Here is a 14,066-nt window from a genome sequence, read left to right on the forward strand (position 1 = left end):
TTTTCTCATTAAAAGCACAGGAAAGTGAAAAAAAGAAACCCATATGTTTTTCAGTCACTGAGTGAGAGTGGGCAAGCTAAGCACATCAGATTTCTGCAGCCTGCTTATCTCCTCTTTCCATTCATATATAGTCCCTCAACACAAATATTTAAGTATATACAAATCTGTCTTGTGTCTGAATATTCAAAAGCTTCAATTCATCTCAAAATCATGATTTAATGGTTTTCATACCTTCCTGCTTCCCACATCTGCTTTACTTTGCAAGCAGAACGAACTGATGCTAGGATTAGGAAAACTCAGAGATGAAGATGCACACTTAGAAGAGAACTCTGATGCACCTAAAAGAAGCAAGAAGTCGCACCTGCTGTTAGCTTGTTATTGTTTAGGTGGGGGAGGTGGAAGTGGATGGACTGAATTTCTTTGGACTTGCCTGAAGGAAAAAGTCCAAGAAGAAAGTGACATCAGCAACAGCCTTAAAACACTTAAGCAGAAAAAAACAGTTTTCTTTCACTGCACACTGTTGCCTTCTGGGCCTGGCATCCATTACCCAATTTTCAGGAGCTACCAAAGTTGCACTGGACAAGAGCACCACCTGTTGCTAAGCAGGGCACAGAGCCAAGAAGAGCACAATTCCCTAGAAATTAGGCTGACTCTGCCAAGTCAAACCTGTGCCCAGCCCCTTCTTTCAAACAGAAGCTCGAAAAATGTTGAAAAGACCTACGCTACTTTCTTGCAATCTTTCCTACAATCCTACAGTACACAATCTTACAGTATTTTCACTTAGATACAAGCTCTCACTGACCACAGTATAAGATCCTGGTCACTGACAAAATGAATGTATCCAATGGCAGTAAAATTAGGGTAACAGATAAAATAATATCTCCTTTTTCCAAGGAGAGGAGACTTTTGAAGGGATTGTACACACTTCTCTTGGTGAAACACAGAGAGACATTCAAGGTGTGAAATCCAGAAGATTTTGGTCAGTCTCTCAAGGAATATAATAAAACCAACCCTTCCCAGGGAAACAGAAAATGTAAAAGTATAGAGGAAAAAGAGATAAAATACAGGTTCCAATGACCCCTCCACCCCCCACTGCCCTGCCCAGCCAGTCTACCGAGCACAATGGGGTCAGTGAGGAGCTGGTTGGTTCTCACAGTAAACAGCCAGTGAGGCTGGTGCTTTTTATCGATGCAAAAAGAACTCAGACACTTCCTGCTATTTAAACAAGGTCCATTTTTCTTTCAAAGAACAGGAAAAGCCACAAGAGATTCCCACAGCGCCAGCAATAAGCCTTCTCCTTCTGTACTGGGAACTTAGGAGTCAAAATGAAAAAGGGAGAAAGAAGAAATAAGGTGTTATCTTGCTTCTTTTAACACCTGTGCTCATCTTCTGCCGGGGACTCTGTGGTTTCCAAACCTGCTGGCTTCTATTCCTCTATTCCAACTACTATTCAGGCCTGCTTTACACCTGGGCTTTCCCCTTATTTTCTAACAATATACCTTCACCCACTGCTTTCACCTGTTTTAAGTCAGATATGAGGCCATATACATATTGCTCTTGTACACAAAACGGTATCTTCCAGTTCAAAGTACCCCCAAAGCAACTAATAGGTTGACCCAAAGTCCCTCGACACTTGACAAAGTTAACATTAAATGGAAAAGCCAGGCCTTAAAGCCTTTAACCCAGTTATCTCTTAGAAATAGCAGACTCTCTCTTTTGAACCCTTAACTCTAGTTTACTTCCTTTACGTGCCAGTAAGATGAATACAATCAAAGCATCAGAGAATTTGGACAACTGAAACGAACATGGTAGCTTTAAGCTACCACTCCAGTGTGCCTGCAGGTGTAAGCAAGGAACATAAGCCTATGAACCCTGTGTTTGGTTTCCTTAAAAGTAGTCTCACTAAAGCAAAAATGAAAACCTAGTTTCCTTTCAACCCTCGACCTTGACTCTAGTAGGTCTGGGAATCCGCTAGCATTTTGGCACAAAACACTGTTTTTCTTCTGGTTATCATTCAGATCTCTAGTGCTTCGTGCAGGACACTGTTTATGCTACTTAAACTAGGCTTTCTGTGAGTGACGACATTCTCATTCATTCCACTGGCAATGGCACAAGACGACTGTACTCACTCGACCTGAAGCCTTTCCTACGAAGTTTATTTCCCTTCACCCCCCGCCCCCATCCCTAAGAGTCATATTCCTCTCTCAGCTGTAAGCTTGTCACAGGAGAGCATTTAGGCAGAAATCTAAAAAAAATTTCTATTTCCACTCAAGTCACAAATTACTTAAGCATTCTTACCTACAATCACTAAGGGTAAAAGAGGAAATAGAAACCTCAAGAACTTTGAATTCTGAATATCTGAAACCACCACATGGAGTATCTTCCTGGTTCTTCCCTTGCCAAAGCCGGGAACATATGCCAAGAGAAAGGAGGACTCACCTGGAATCCTGATGAAAGACCAGCCATTCTGAGGCCTAATGCTCCACAGTCCTCCAGCTGGTTCTGGAAAGAACTGAGACCGTCGATTTAGCCAGTCTGCCGCCAGTTCAGGGGCCCCATTCAACAAACACTGCTTGGCTGCCAGACTCCCTCCTTCCTTCAGCACTCGTCGCTCATATTCTGCACTTCGGTCATTGCAGTAAGAATCCAATGGCACTGCGGTGACCTGCAGTGAAAGATTCACGTGAGATGGCTCTTTCACATTTTCCACACCCACTAAGCCTTTTGGGAACTTTGACTCTGAAATCAGACTAATGTGGATAATTCTTAGACTAGCGGTTTTAACTTCCCTGCTCTGACAAACTAACCTGTCCTTAATAACTGACTTAGTGAGCTTCCCCAGGTAAAAAGCCAACCTCCATAAAAAGAATTTTCAACAAACTAAAGATCCAAAGAGTGCTGGAGTTTGCAGATAAACTGGGATACCAGGTCAGGAATAATTCTATCACAAATATATATATATATATAAAATCACTTTGTCATCTCCCTTCATTGCCAGACAGTGCTTTTGGCAAAGTTCTATTAGCCATACACAGGATGGTGAGGCCATAAAGGGAGCTGGAGATAGTCATCATTAAAGAACTAAAGAGCATCCTCCTGGTGCATCTGAAGCTATCTTTAAGGCTTCTGTGGCAAAGCTCCCAAGTTTGTCAACATTTCTTTTTCCTCTTCCCTGACCGGGTTACTGACTGACAAACGTAATGGAAGATAAGAGAATCTTTCTTTCAGGCCATAAGCTGCCGGGGAGCGTTATGGGGTAGGGATTAGAGAAAGCAATTGCCAGAGAGTAGTGAATTCATTTCCTGGCTAGGGCAGAGGCTTTGCACAAATTCTTATCTCACATTCAAATGCTGCCCCCCAAAGGAACAGAAGGCTCCTGCCAACTTAGAAACACAGGTTTTATCCTTCTTTAATGACCTGGGTCTATTCCCACTATAATAAGCAGCTATGCATTCAGATGTCTGTGAAATCATCTGATAAGGAGTCTGAGGTTACCTTTTGTTAAAATTTGGAGGTTGTGATTACCTGTAAGCCCAGGTTGATAAAAATGCTAAGGTCCCATTATTAGCAGCGAATTGCTCAGAAGAACCATGGAGCTAGACCAAGAGATAGGAAGAATGTGGATATAAGGAGCAAGGGCAGAGGTATGGGAAAGATCAGAACATAAAGTACTGGCTGTATGTAGTTAGGTAGTTCTATTCTTTCTATTATTTATTGGAAGTTAAACATTTAGGAAAATCTACTTGCTACTAACTTTTCTATTTTCATGCCCATCAATATTTAGGGCAATGGTTTGTCAAGTTTTGGTGGGCATAAGAACCTTCTTAGGAGCCTATCTAATGTGCAGATTTTGATCCAGGCCTAAGGTAGGAATCACTACTTCTAGGGTTTTGTTTGTTTGTTTGTTTGTTTTGCGGTACGCGGGCTTCCCACTGCCGTGGCCTCTCCCGTTGCGGAGCACAGGCTCCGGAGGCGCAGGCTCAGCAGCCACGGTTCACGGGCCTAGCCGCTCTGTGGCATGTGGGTCCTCGTGGCACGAACCCGTGTCCCCTGTATCAGCAGTTGGACTCTCAACCACCGTGCCACCAGGGAAGCCCGCGAATGCAATCTTTTTTTTTTTCTCGGTACGCAGGCCTCTCACTGTTGTGGCCTCTCCCGTTGCGGAGCACAGGCTCCGGACATGCAGGCTCAGCGGCCATGGCTCACGGGCCCAGCCGCTCCATGGCATGTGGGATCTTCCCGGACCGCGGCAGGAATCCGTGTCCCCTGCATCGGTAGGCGGACTCTCAACCACTGCGCCACTAGGGAAGCCCTAGTTCTAGGTTTTTAACATGCACCCCAGCATCTCAGGCCAAGCCTTGAGAAATACTGCCTTGGGGTACATAAACAATCAGCTAGCTGACTGTGGGGCTGCAGGTACCTCTGCTAGAAACTGGAGGATACCAAAACTGGAGAAAGAGCATCATTTACCAATAACCAAAGACTACACTACTCTGGCTTACAGATGAAGCTAAATTCATTTTGCTAGGGAGCAGTGCCATCTATGGTCCACATGCAAAACTACAGTGGGTCACAGCAAGCTGGGCCCCTGGTGCTCCAAAACCCAGAAAAGCTCACGCATTAAATCAGCTTACTTAGTACTAGGAATAGGTTTTGGTAGTCTCATGCCACATTTACCCACTCCAAAAGGAGTTTGTTCTCTTGCTTCCAAGTTATTCATCTTTCCCACCGAAAGTTGAGCACAGGCAAATAAAGACCGAAACACAAAGTAGGTGATTAAAAATTGGGTCACGACTTCTCTGGTGGTGCAGTGGTTAAGAATCGCCCTCCAATGCAGGGGACTCGGGCTCGATCCCTGGTCAGGGAACTAGATCCCACATGCATGCTACAACTAAGGAGCACACATGCCCCAGGTAAGACCTGGTGCAACCAGGATAAATTAAATAAATAAAAATAAAAATAGGGCTTCCCTGGTGGCACAGTGGTTGAGAGTCCGCCTGCCGATGCGGGGGACACGGGTTCGTGCCCTGGTCTGGGAAGATCTCACATGCCGCGGAGCGGCTGGGCCCGTGAGCCATGGCCACTGGGCCTGCGCATCCGGAGCCTGTGCTCTGCAACGGGAGACACCACAACAGTGAGAGGCCCACGTACCGCAAAAATAAATAAATAAATAAATAAATAAGTTGTGTCTTTCACTCAGGCCCGTGGCGCTGGCAGGATGGGCAAGTGTTGCAGTCTTCGCACTACCAGGAAGCTCCATAGCCACCGACGAGACTAGAAGTGGCATTATAAACAGTACAAGAAAGCCCATTTGGCACAGCCCTGAAGGCCAACCCTTTTGGAGGTGCTTCTCATGCCAAGGGAATTGTGCTTGAAAAAGTAGGGGTTGAAGCCAAACAGCCAAATTCTGCCATCAGGAAGTGTGTCAGGGTTCAGCTCATCAAGAATGGCAAAAAAATCAGAGCCTTTGTACCCAATGATGGTTGTTTGAATTTTATTCATCATTTAGGAAAATGATGAAGTTCTGGTTGCTGGATCTGGTTGCAAAGGTCATGCTCTTGGTGACATTCCTGGAGTCTGCTCTTAAGGTCGTCAAAGTAGCCAATGTCTCCCTTTTGGCCTTATACAAAGGGAAGAAGGAAAGACCAAGATCGTAAGTTTTGATGTTAAAAGCAGGATAGCAATAAATTTCCATATGCCAAAAAAAAAAAAAAAAAAAAAATTAGGTCTCTCCTGCCATGGCTTGTCCTGGCAGTAGACCAGCAGATACTAAACCAGAGCAGACATCTGCCACCTAGGATATGAGTTTCAGAACGTGACAATCAATAGTGGCTATACTTCCACAAAAATGGTTTGAGAAGCAGTGGTCTGAACCACAGAAGCATGACCAGTTCTATATAGCTCAAACAGCAAGCACTCTTGGATGAGTAAGCATACTTAATCTTTTCTAATTAGAGACTCATATGGACGAATTTTACACTCAAAGATAACTGCTTTTTTTAAAAATCTTATTGGAGTATAGTTGATCTACTATTGTCGTGTTAATTTCTGCTGCATAGCAAAGTAACTCAGTTATACATATATATATTCTTTTTCATTACCGTTTATCACAGGATATTGAATATAGTTCCCTATGCTATACAGTAGGACCTTGTTGTTTATCCATCCTATATATAAAATAGTTTGCATCTGCTAATCCCAAACTCTCAATCCTTCCCTCCCTCCCCCACCACCTCTTACTTTGATTTTTCTTTTTTTGAAGAAAAGCAGAACATATACTGGAATTATATATAAAAACTTTGGGCCCATATTCTCGACATGAAAAATCAAAAGCTAGCAAATCATGAAGGAATAGGGGGAGAACAGTGACACAGGAAAGAGTGTCATTTCTAGACACTCTAATAGTTTAAAAACAAAACAACTTCTCAAAAAAGCTGAGAAAAAATAAAAATTGCTTTAATCAAAAAAAAAAAACAAAAAAAACCCACAACTTTTTCCAGTTATAAACTTTCACCTATTTTCCAATTTCATTTTACTGATAGCCTTCAAAGTCCAGGATTACAAACTAGGAGGTTTGCAAGGCACAACTCTTAGTAAAAATTAAAAAAAATATATATATATATTTTTAAAATTATTATTATTATTATTTTTTTCCGGTACACGGGCCTCTCACTGTTGTGGCCTCTCCTGTTGTGGAGCACAGGCTCCGGGCGTGCAGGCTCAGCGGCCATGGCTCACGGGCCCAGCCGCTCTGCGGCATGTGGGATCTTCCCGGACCAGGGCATGAACCCGTGTCCCCTGCGTCGGCAGGCGGACTCTCGACCACTGCGCCACCAGGGAAGCCCAGTGAAATATTTTTTAATGTTTTGATAAGCTTATTTGGCAGGAGCCCTGGATCAAGATATATACAGAATCATACAGTGTCATGTTGTAAGTACGTAAGCAGTGAACTCATGAGGTCCAAAAGGAGGCAAACAAGTCCATTTCTACTTAAATTGTGCTTTCTAAGTCAGCTCTATCCTAAACAGCCTCCACCCATTCTGCTAACCCCAAGTGGCCTTCCTGATTGCTCAGAAGCAGATGAAGCATGACATACCCATTCTTGCCTCCCCACAAATGGAAATGCATACACCCTTTAGTCCCACATGAGCAAACCCCTGCTTCTTGCTTCATTAACTTCCTAAACTATAGTATCTTCAGGGGCTGCCTCCTCAAGCATTCAGCGCGTCCTTCCTGAGGACACGTATATTCCTGCTCTAGCTCTAGGAAGCGTGACCGCTCCAAGCGCTTCAGTTTCTTTGTGTGATGAATTTCCAGGGTCTTAGCTTATTAACCCTGCAGAATGATTTCTTAAGCTAATGATAATTCCTTCCTTAGTGACACAGTTCTTCCTGAATTGACCCTAAAGTTTTCACAGCACGTGCCATGGAAATTAATTTGTGTTAACTCAATGCCAGGGTTGAGGCGTCAAAGGAAATCAGTTTCTCTCCACTGCAGATGGGTTAGAAATCAATATAAGATCATTAAAATACCTCATAAAATGTTGCCTTATTCACACCCCCGGCCTGATCTACAGATCTTGTGTGTGTATAAAACATTCAGACATGTTTAAAACTCTTCTTCCTGTCCTCCTAACTATGGGGTGATTACTCCCATTTCAGATTTAGCACATGCTACGTGAAGAAACTCTACAAATGTGGGGAGAAGGGCTGAACAGGAAAGGGTGCTGGGGAGGAGCCCCTCAGCCAGATGAGAAAAGCTTCCTCCTGCTTCCTGCCTGCCACCACACCTTTAGGCTAACAGTCTTCTTCAAGTTACTATTGTTTTTTTAGGGAAACATCAGTACCAGGCATGATAGTTTAGACTTCAGGCTCCTCAGAAACAATACGTAAGTAGTACAGTGGGGGTCTGTATATGTAAGTATGTCAGAAGAGTGGGGTTATTCTTCAGAGTGGTTGGCTACAGAGCTTTTATTTTTTTTATTTTTATTTTTATTTTGTGGTACGTGGGCCTCTCACTGTTGTGGCCTCTCCCGCTGCGGAGCACAGGCTCCGGACGCGCAGGCCCAGCAGCCATGGCTCACAGGCTCAGCCGCTCCGCGGCATGTGGGATCTTCCCAGACCAGGGCACGAACCTGTGTCCCCTGCATCAGCAGGCGGACTCTCAACCACTGTGCCACCAGGGAAGCCTGGGCAATTCACTTTTTACTGGCTCTATAAAACACGGGGAATATGAGAAGTAAAAAATGTCTTGACATCCCTCTCTCAAAAATCTAGGCTTCCTCTTATCGGCCTCTCCATGTACATAACAGATTAGGAGAGTAAAAAGGAAACAACCATGCAACTATGAAGCCTGAAGGCTGCTTTCTATGCAAGCCCTTGGCTTTAGATGTTTTCTGGAAAAAGTGCTTTTCCCTAGATCAACTTAAGCTTCAAAGACCAAGAATGCTTTGGAAGAACTGGGTACCTACAAAACCCAAATACTTTCTGGAGAATCAATATAAATCAAACAAAGTTGATAATGGTAAGAGAATCAAGTTTGTGTAGCACAGGACAAGCAGAGAAATCTAGGCAGGCAGGAAATCAATGGGACTCTACTGTCATCTCATTTCCATTCATCATCTTTCTTTGGATCCTCTGCCAGATTCTGACCTTTGATAACTTAATAAAGTTAAGGATGTAAGCTGATATAAATAATGGTAGAGAAATATCATCACAAAGAAGAATTAAAAGTCTCCACCTTCTTTGAATGGAACTGTGAAAACAGTAGACTTGCTAGGATGAGCGAAGAAAACAAGATAAAAACACAGAAGGGTAAGAAAAGTCAACCTCTTAGAGTCTCCTGGCTAAATGAAAGTTGCCCTTAGAGCAAATGGAAACAAGCTGGAAAGACAAACTTGTTTTTGCTCTAATTGCAGTCTGGCCACATCTCTACTCTGCCTCTCCCCCTTCATGTACTGCTTCATGGTTGTAAGAGAGTTTCTGTCTGGCTCTGATCAGAAAGACATGAAGAGTGGAAGATGTAAGCGAAGTAAACAGCCACAGTGTGCCAAGGGGAGCCTTTGCAGCAACACTGTCGGCAATCACCAGAGTGCCCTGTTTTGATAAACAGGGTATCAGGAAGGATCTAACAGCTGTTCAAAGTTGAAACCACAATAGAAACTACTCCCAATCTGCGAACAAGACTACTACCACTGACTGGTGGATATGGCCCAATAGTCACTTTTCAGAGGGAACACACTTGTGAACCACAGTCCAGGCAGAGCTGCTGAAGAAAGCTAGAGAATACCATCTAAGAAGTTTCTTGATGCTGGAGTGTTATGTTTCCCTTTGTTATTTGGAGACTGTACTGAGGCGATAAGGCCAGATCAAATCTCCCTCCTAATCGGGCCCCCTCCTCTGAAAAACCCTCAAAAACCTCAACACAGGTGACAAATGGCTCCCTCTTCTATTCAAATATTCCACTGTTCCTGTCCCTGCTATTGGGTGATAACCTACCTAGTAACAGATGGCTTGCTCCCATGGTAGTTTAGAGCCCCAGGCTAAATGAGAGGAACTACACGGAAGCAACATCAGGGAAAGAAGTCACTTCTATTACCATACAACTGTTCTCAAACCAACACTATTCAAAGTGAGGAGTGCTGTCTTGGGAAAGCCAGGACCACGGATCTCCTTTCTAAATACCGAGCATTTATATGTTTCTCAAGGTCCAAATAGCTTAAAACAGTTCTGGTTAAGAAATGGATCCCTTGAAAACTGGTTTATTTCTTCAAACACCATCTATTTTATCTCTTCCCTCCTGCGGCACTTACTCGTGGACTGGCCACACACAAAAAAGATGGCAGCTCAGTGAGCAGGCAGCAACGAAGCGAGGAGGTAGCTGATCTCCGCTGATGGATGACCTGGTCTGAGTAGCCACTCACTGCTTTACAGTGGCTGCTGAAAACCAGAGACTACAAAACAAAAATGCAAATTAGTGCTACTGACAATTATTTAATGTAAGCAAAACAGAAAAAATATCACATATAATCAAGGTTCATTCTAATTTCAAACTGTGCTTTTATTAATGTACCTTAGGTAAATGTCATCTCTAATTCTGCCTTTTTCTGGAAGAGATTCTGTTTATTATAAATAGTTACAGCAAAATTTTCATTAGACAAAACAACATTTTGTGTATGTCGGGGAAGTTTGGTTCATTTGTTAAACTGTGGATACAAACCCATTTGTCTTGAGCTAAAAAAGATGACCAATAATATTTCCTCCTAAATTTTTCTTTTAGGCAGATCTGTTTAGTATTTCATGTGTGTACAACAGTGCAGTATAGCTCTAGCAAGGTTAGAAGTTCTATTTATTTGGAGGTATCAATAAAAGTGGTCAGGAACAGGAAACAATATCTCTTTAGTTCCTCTAACCTAACTACCATTTAAAAAATTTAAAACTTACATTACTGTATCAATTCATTTTAACAGACTTAAAGCTCATGTTAAAGCTTCAGTTTGCAGCCATTCATATGAAAGATTTTCAAGTATGGAATGTTCACATACAAAGAATTTGTCAGTGGGATTACAATGTTGTATCAATATATTGCAGGTGCAGTTCTTTATTCAGTTCAATATTAGACATTTTATCTTTGGATCTCCATTCTCGATTATTTCATTTATTTGTCTTACTGGTTTCTCAAGGCAGGCTGGTAACCTAAATAATCATATGAATGAAGATAATACAAAAACTGCGAGGAACAGTAACCAGGACCCTCTGCAGGAGAATAACAGTTATAATTCCAATACCGAAAGTGTCCAGTACCAAATCTCTTCAAAGCTTCTTTGTTTAGTATATATTTCCTCCTGAAGTACATGGGTTCTTCAGGATCACAGTTTGAAAGAAGCCATCTCAAGTTGTCTAGTAGGACAGGTGTATCATAATCTGCTTTCATGAAGCAATCAGCACCTTCTAAATAATGGGCATGAAAAAACTGAAAGGCTTTAAATGTTTCCCGCAGAGTTGGGACGTCTTCAGTGATTTCTAATCACACTGTATGGAAGTCTTTACAACACTTCAGTACAATGCTGGACTCATGTAGCTTTGATATGTTTGACATTTTTCTCCAGATGTTTAGGTCCCATCATTAACCAGAAAAGAACATTAATCTTCTGATATCGTTTTTCAACAATATCTGTGTTCTCATCTTTATGTTGGATAGCATCTGCACTGAGATTTATCCACCTCTCTACATGTTTATCTCCATTATCACCTGAATGCCTAGTGTGAGGATCATTATGAAGATTAATAGACCAGGTGTCACCCTGTTCTTCCAATACTGAATACTGACGAGCTAGGATCATTACTAAAAAAATCCTATTGCTGATACATAGATGAAAGTAAAAAAAAAAAAAAAATGTATCCAATTTTCTTGTTTTCTGAAAGTTCACTTCTGATTATTAGTAATAGCTCTTCTTTCCCCTCCTGAGGGTGAAGAGATGACACAAGCCTAGCAACCGCTGCTCGTATCTGTCGTAGTTCAGGGCTGCTAGCTGGGGTGTCCACTGCCACCCGGGTGGCTGAGATAGCAGCAGTGGCTGGCCCAGAGACTTCTGAATTCTTTACTAACTTCTAAAGAGCAGTATCCGTTATCACTTTATCTTTGTAAAAGGAGCTTCTTATACTCCTATTTCTTATACTCCTAAAGAGCAATATCTAAACAATGTCTCAGGGAGGGATCTCTTAAAGTCAACCTCATTTTCAGTATTCTTAAATGGCAAAATCCAACAGATAAGAGATGAAAGAATGCCCATTTCCTTCAATTATTTTCTCTCCAACATTGTAGTTATTAATAAGGGATACAACAATCACGATAGGGAGTCATTTTAACACAATATTTTGCTTGTGGTACCTTTCTGGAAAAAGTCTAATGATAATTTATTTCCGGGGTGGTCATTCCTAAATTAGAACATGTTCACTTGTCTTATATCAGTTAGGTTAAGACAGGCTTCTCATTGGCAGTCACTAAATCAAGGTGATTTGTAGCTGATTCCAGATTTAAAAAGTGATTCACTAGCTCAACATACACAAGCCTTAGCTTTAGAGAAACCCTGACTACCCCCAGTACACTTCACTCAATCTATACTTTTCTAGATCATTTTCTCTTAACACTGGTTCCATCAAATCTTCCTTAGCACAGGTGGTCCTTGGTACCATACTATCCACATTCCCTTCACATAAGGACATGAACTGCTAGGTACTGCTAGATACAGAAAATTTTAATGCTTAATAGAGAAGAACACAAAGGACACCTTCGGCACCACTGTGTAGGATGCAGGGGGCGGGGGGGAGGGTGCAGAAAAGAAGATTCATTACTTCTTTAGTCTACTTTGGCCTAAAACAAATTAGAAAAAAAGAAACAATGTCACACAATGAGAGATGCGACTTGGTAATAATGTGGTCACAGTTTTTGCTCTTCTGTTGTCCCCTCCTCGTGTTCTTGAGTATCTTACTACCCTGTAGGCACTGGCAACTGTGTGTCTTGCTGCCAGTACTGCAATATACACACAGCAGTGAAGGAAGGCTTTTGTAGAGTCTTTTGGCACCATGCAAGTCTCAAGTGAAAAATAACAGGGCAGTATGATAGGCCCATCAGCTGTACACTACCTGCCACAGTGGAGCACAGAGAACACACAGATGTTTTCCCCTCAGATACATACTTGTCCACTTAACAAGGGGCCGTTCTTTGCTTTCCATGCCTTATTTAAAATTAAAAAGAATACTTATGCTAACGTTAGGTCTTCATTACTTAGAAATTAATTTTCTGTTTTTGCTCTTAAAGAACACGTCAAACTCAGATATAGAGAAAAGGTCTCACTTAAAATGAAAGGGTGTAATGTTTATAGATCAATTGCTAAGATTGCATGGATTCTATTTTCACAGATATTCTAAGTAACCAAACAAAAAGGGGGAAATAAAATACAGAAAAACTCTGAAAACAATGGCTTCCCAGAGCTTTCCACAAGGGGTACTGGCAGCTCTCATGATCTCAGGAAATGATGATACAGATACTGCAGTTGCAAATTAACCTCCAGTGGAAGAGTTTTTGGAAACTTCCTGTTTGGGGGATTCTTCATCAATAGCCATTCTAAGCTCTCTAAGCATTTAATAGAGTATAGTGTTTAAAACTTAAAACACACACCACTCTTTTCAAAATAACTCTTTATGCTTAGATTCTTTTGTATATATATTTTTAAATCTTTTTTTTTTTTTTTTTGACTGTGCTGTGTCTTAGTTACGGCCTGCGGGATTCTTTTTAGTTGAGGCATGCAGGATCTAGTTCCCTGACCAGGGATCGAAACTGGGCCCCCTGCACTGGGAGCGCAGAGTCCTAACCACTGGACCACCTGGAAAGTCCTGTATATTTTAAATTGCAAAATCTGAAATTCCCTCAATTTCTATAAGTTAGTTGGCTCACTAGAGTTGTAGAGTATATAAAGCTTTCAACACGTATAATGCCTAAGCAGACCATAACCATGACAACAGTTTCACTGGGACAGGAAATGAAGTTAATGCTGGTACTGTTTCTGCCAATTATCATTTTTAACATAGTATTTAACTGGATACAGTATAAAATCTGTTCTGCCTCCCCAAAAGATGGCTAAATGGTGTATTTCCTACAGATTCTGGTTTTTGTCTTTATTCTTCTGAGCAAAATAAGATTAAAAAGAAAAAAATTCATATGTGTGAGACTTGCACTCTAACCCTTGTAAAACTGTACAAGAAAGGAGCTCTGGTCAGAGCCTACAGTGGGGAGGGAGATTTGTGAGAATGAATTCATAAAATTTTTTAACTAAATGCTATTCCTTCTTGAACTCATCACCAGTAAAGCAGGGTAGAGAACAATGAGGTTAAGAGGACAACACAGAATCATGCTGGCTTTTGTTCTACAAGCATCACAAGAAATCAGAAAAGCATTCACGTCAAGTAAGAGACTTTAAAAGGCCCTAAACTTCGTTCAAAGTACCCTAAGTGTCATCTGATCCATGTCCTTAGCCTAGTTCCTAGTTCCTTGATGTTTTTGTACCA

General features: G+C 41.8%; 1 protein-coding gene across 1 annotated transcript in view; it reads right to left on the reverse strand.

The window, feature by feature from the left end:
* INO80 (INO80 complex ATPase subunit) overlaps positions 1 to 14,066 on the reverse strand; it is a 131,835-nt gene that overhangs the window by 38,250 nt on the left and 79,519 nt on the right. The window contains exons 25-26 of the mRNA XM_060005019.1: positions 9,812 to 9,952; positions 2,440 to 2,665 (exon numbers count right to left, since the gene is read on the reverse strand). Coding sequence (XP_059861002.1) covers positions 2,440 to 2,665; positions 9,812 to 9,952 — 367 coding nt within the window. The remainder of the gene's footprint in view (positions 1 to 2,439; positions 2,666 to 9,811; positions 9,953 to 14,066) is intronic.

Source organism: Delphinus delphis, chromosome 2 (assembly GCF_949987515.2).
Source record: "Delphinus delphis chromosome 2, mDelDel1.2, whole genome shotgun sequence".
NCBI lineage: Eukaryota > Metazoa > Chordata > Mammalia > Artiodactyla > Delphinidae > Delphinus > Delphinus delphis.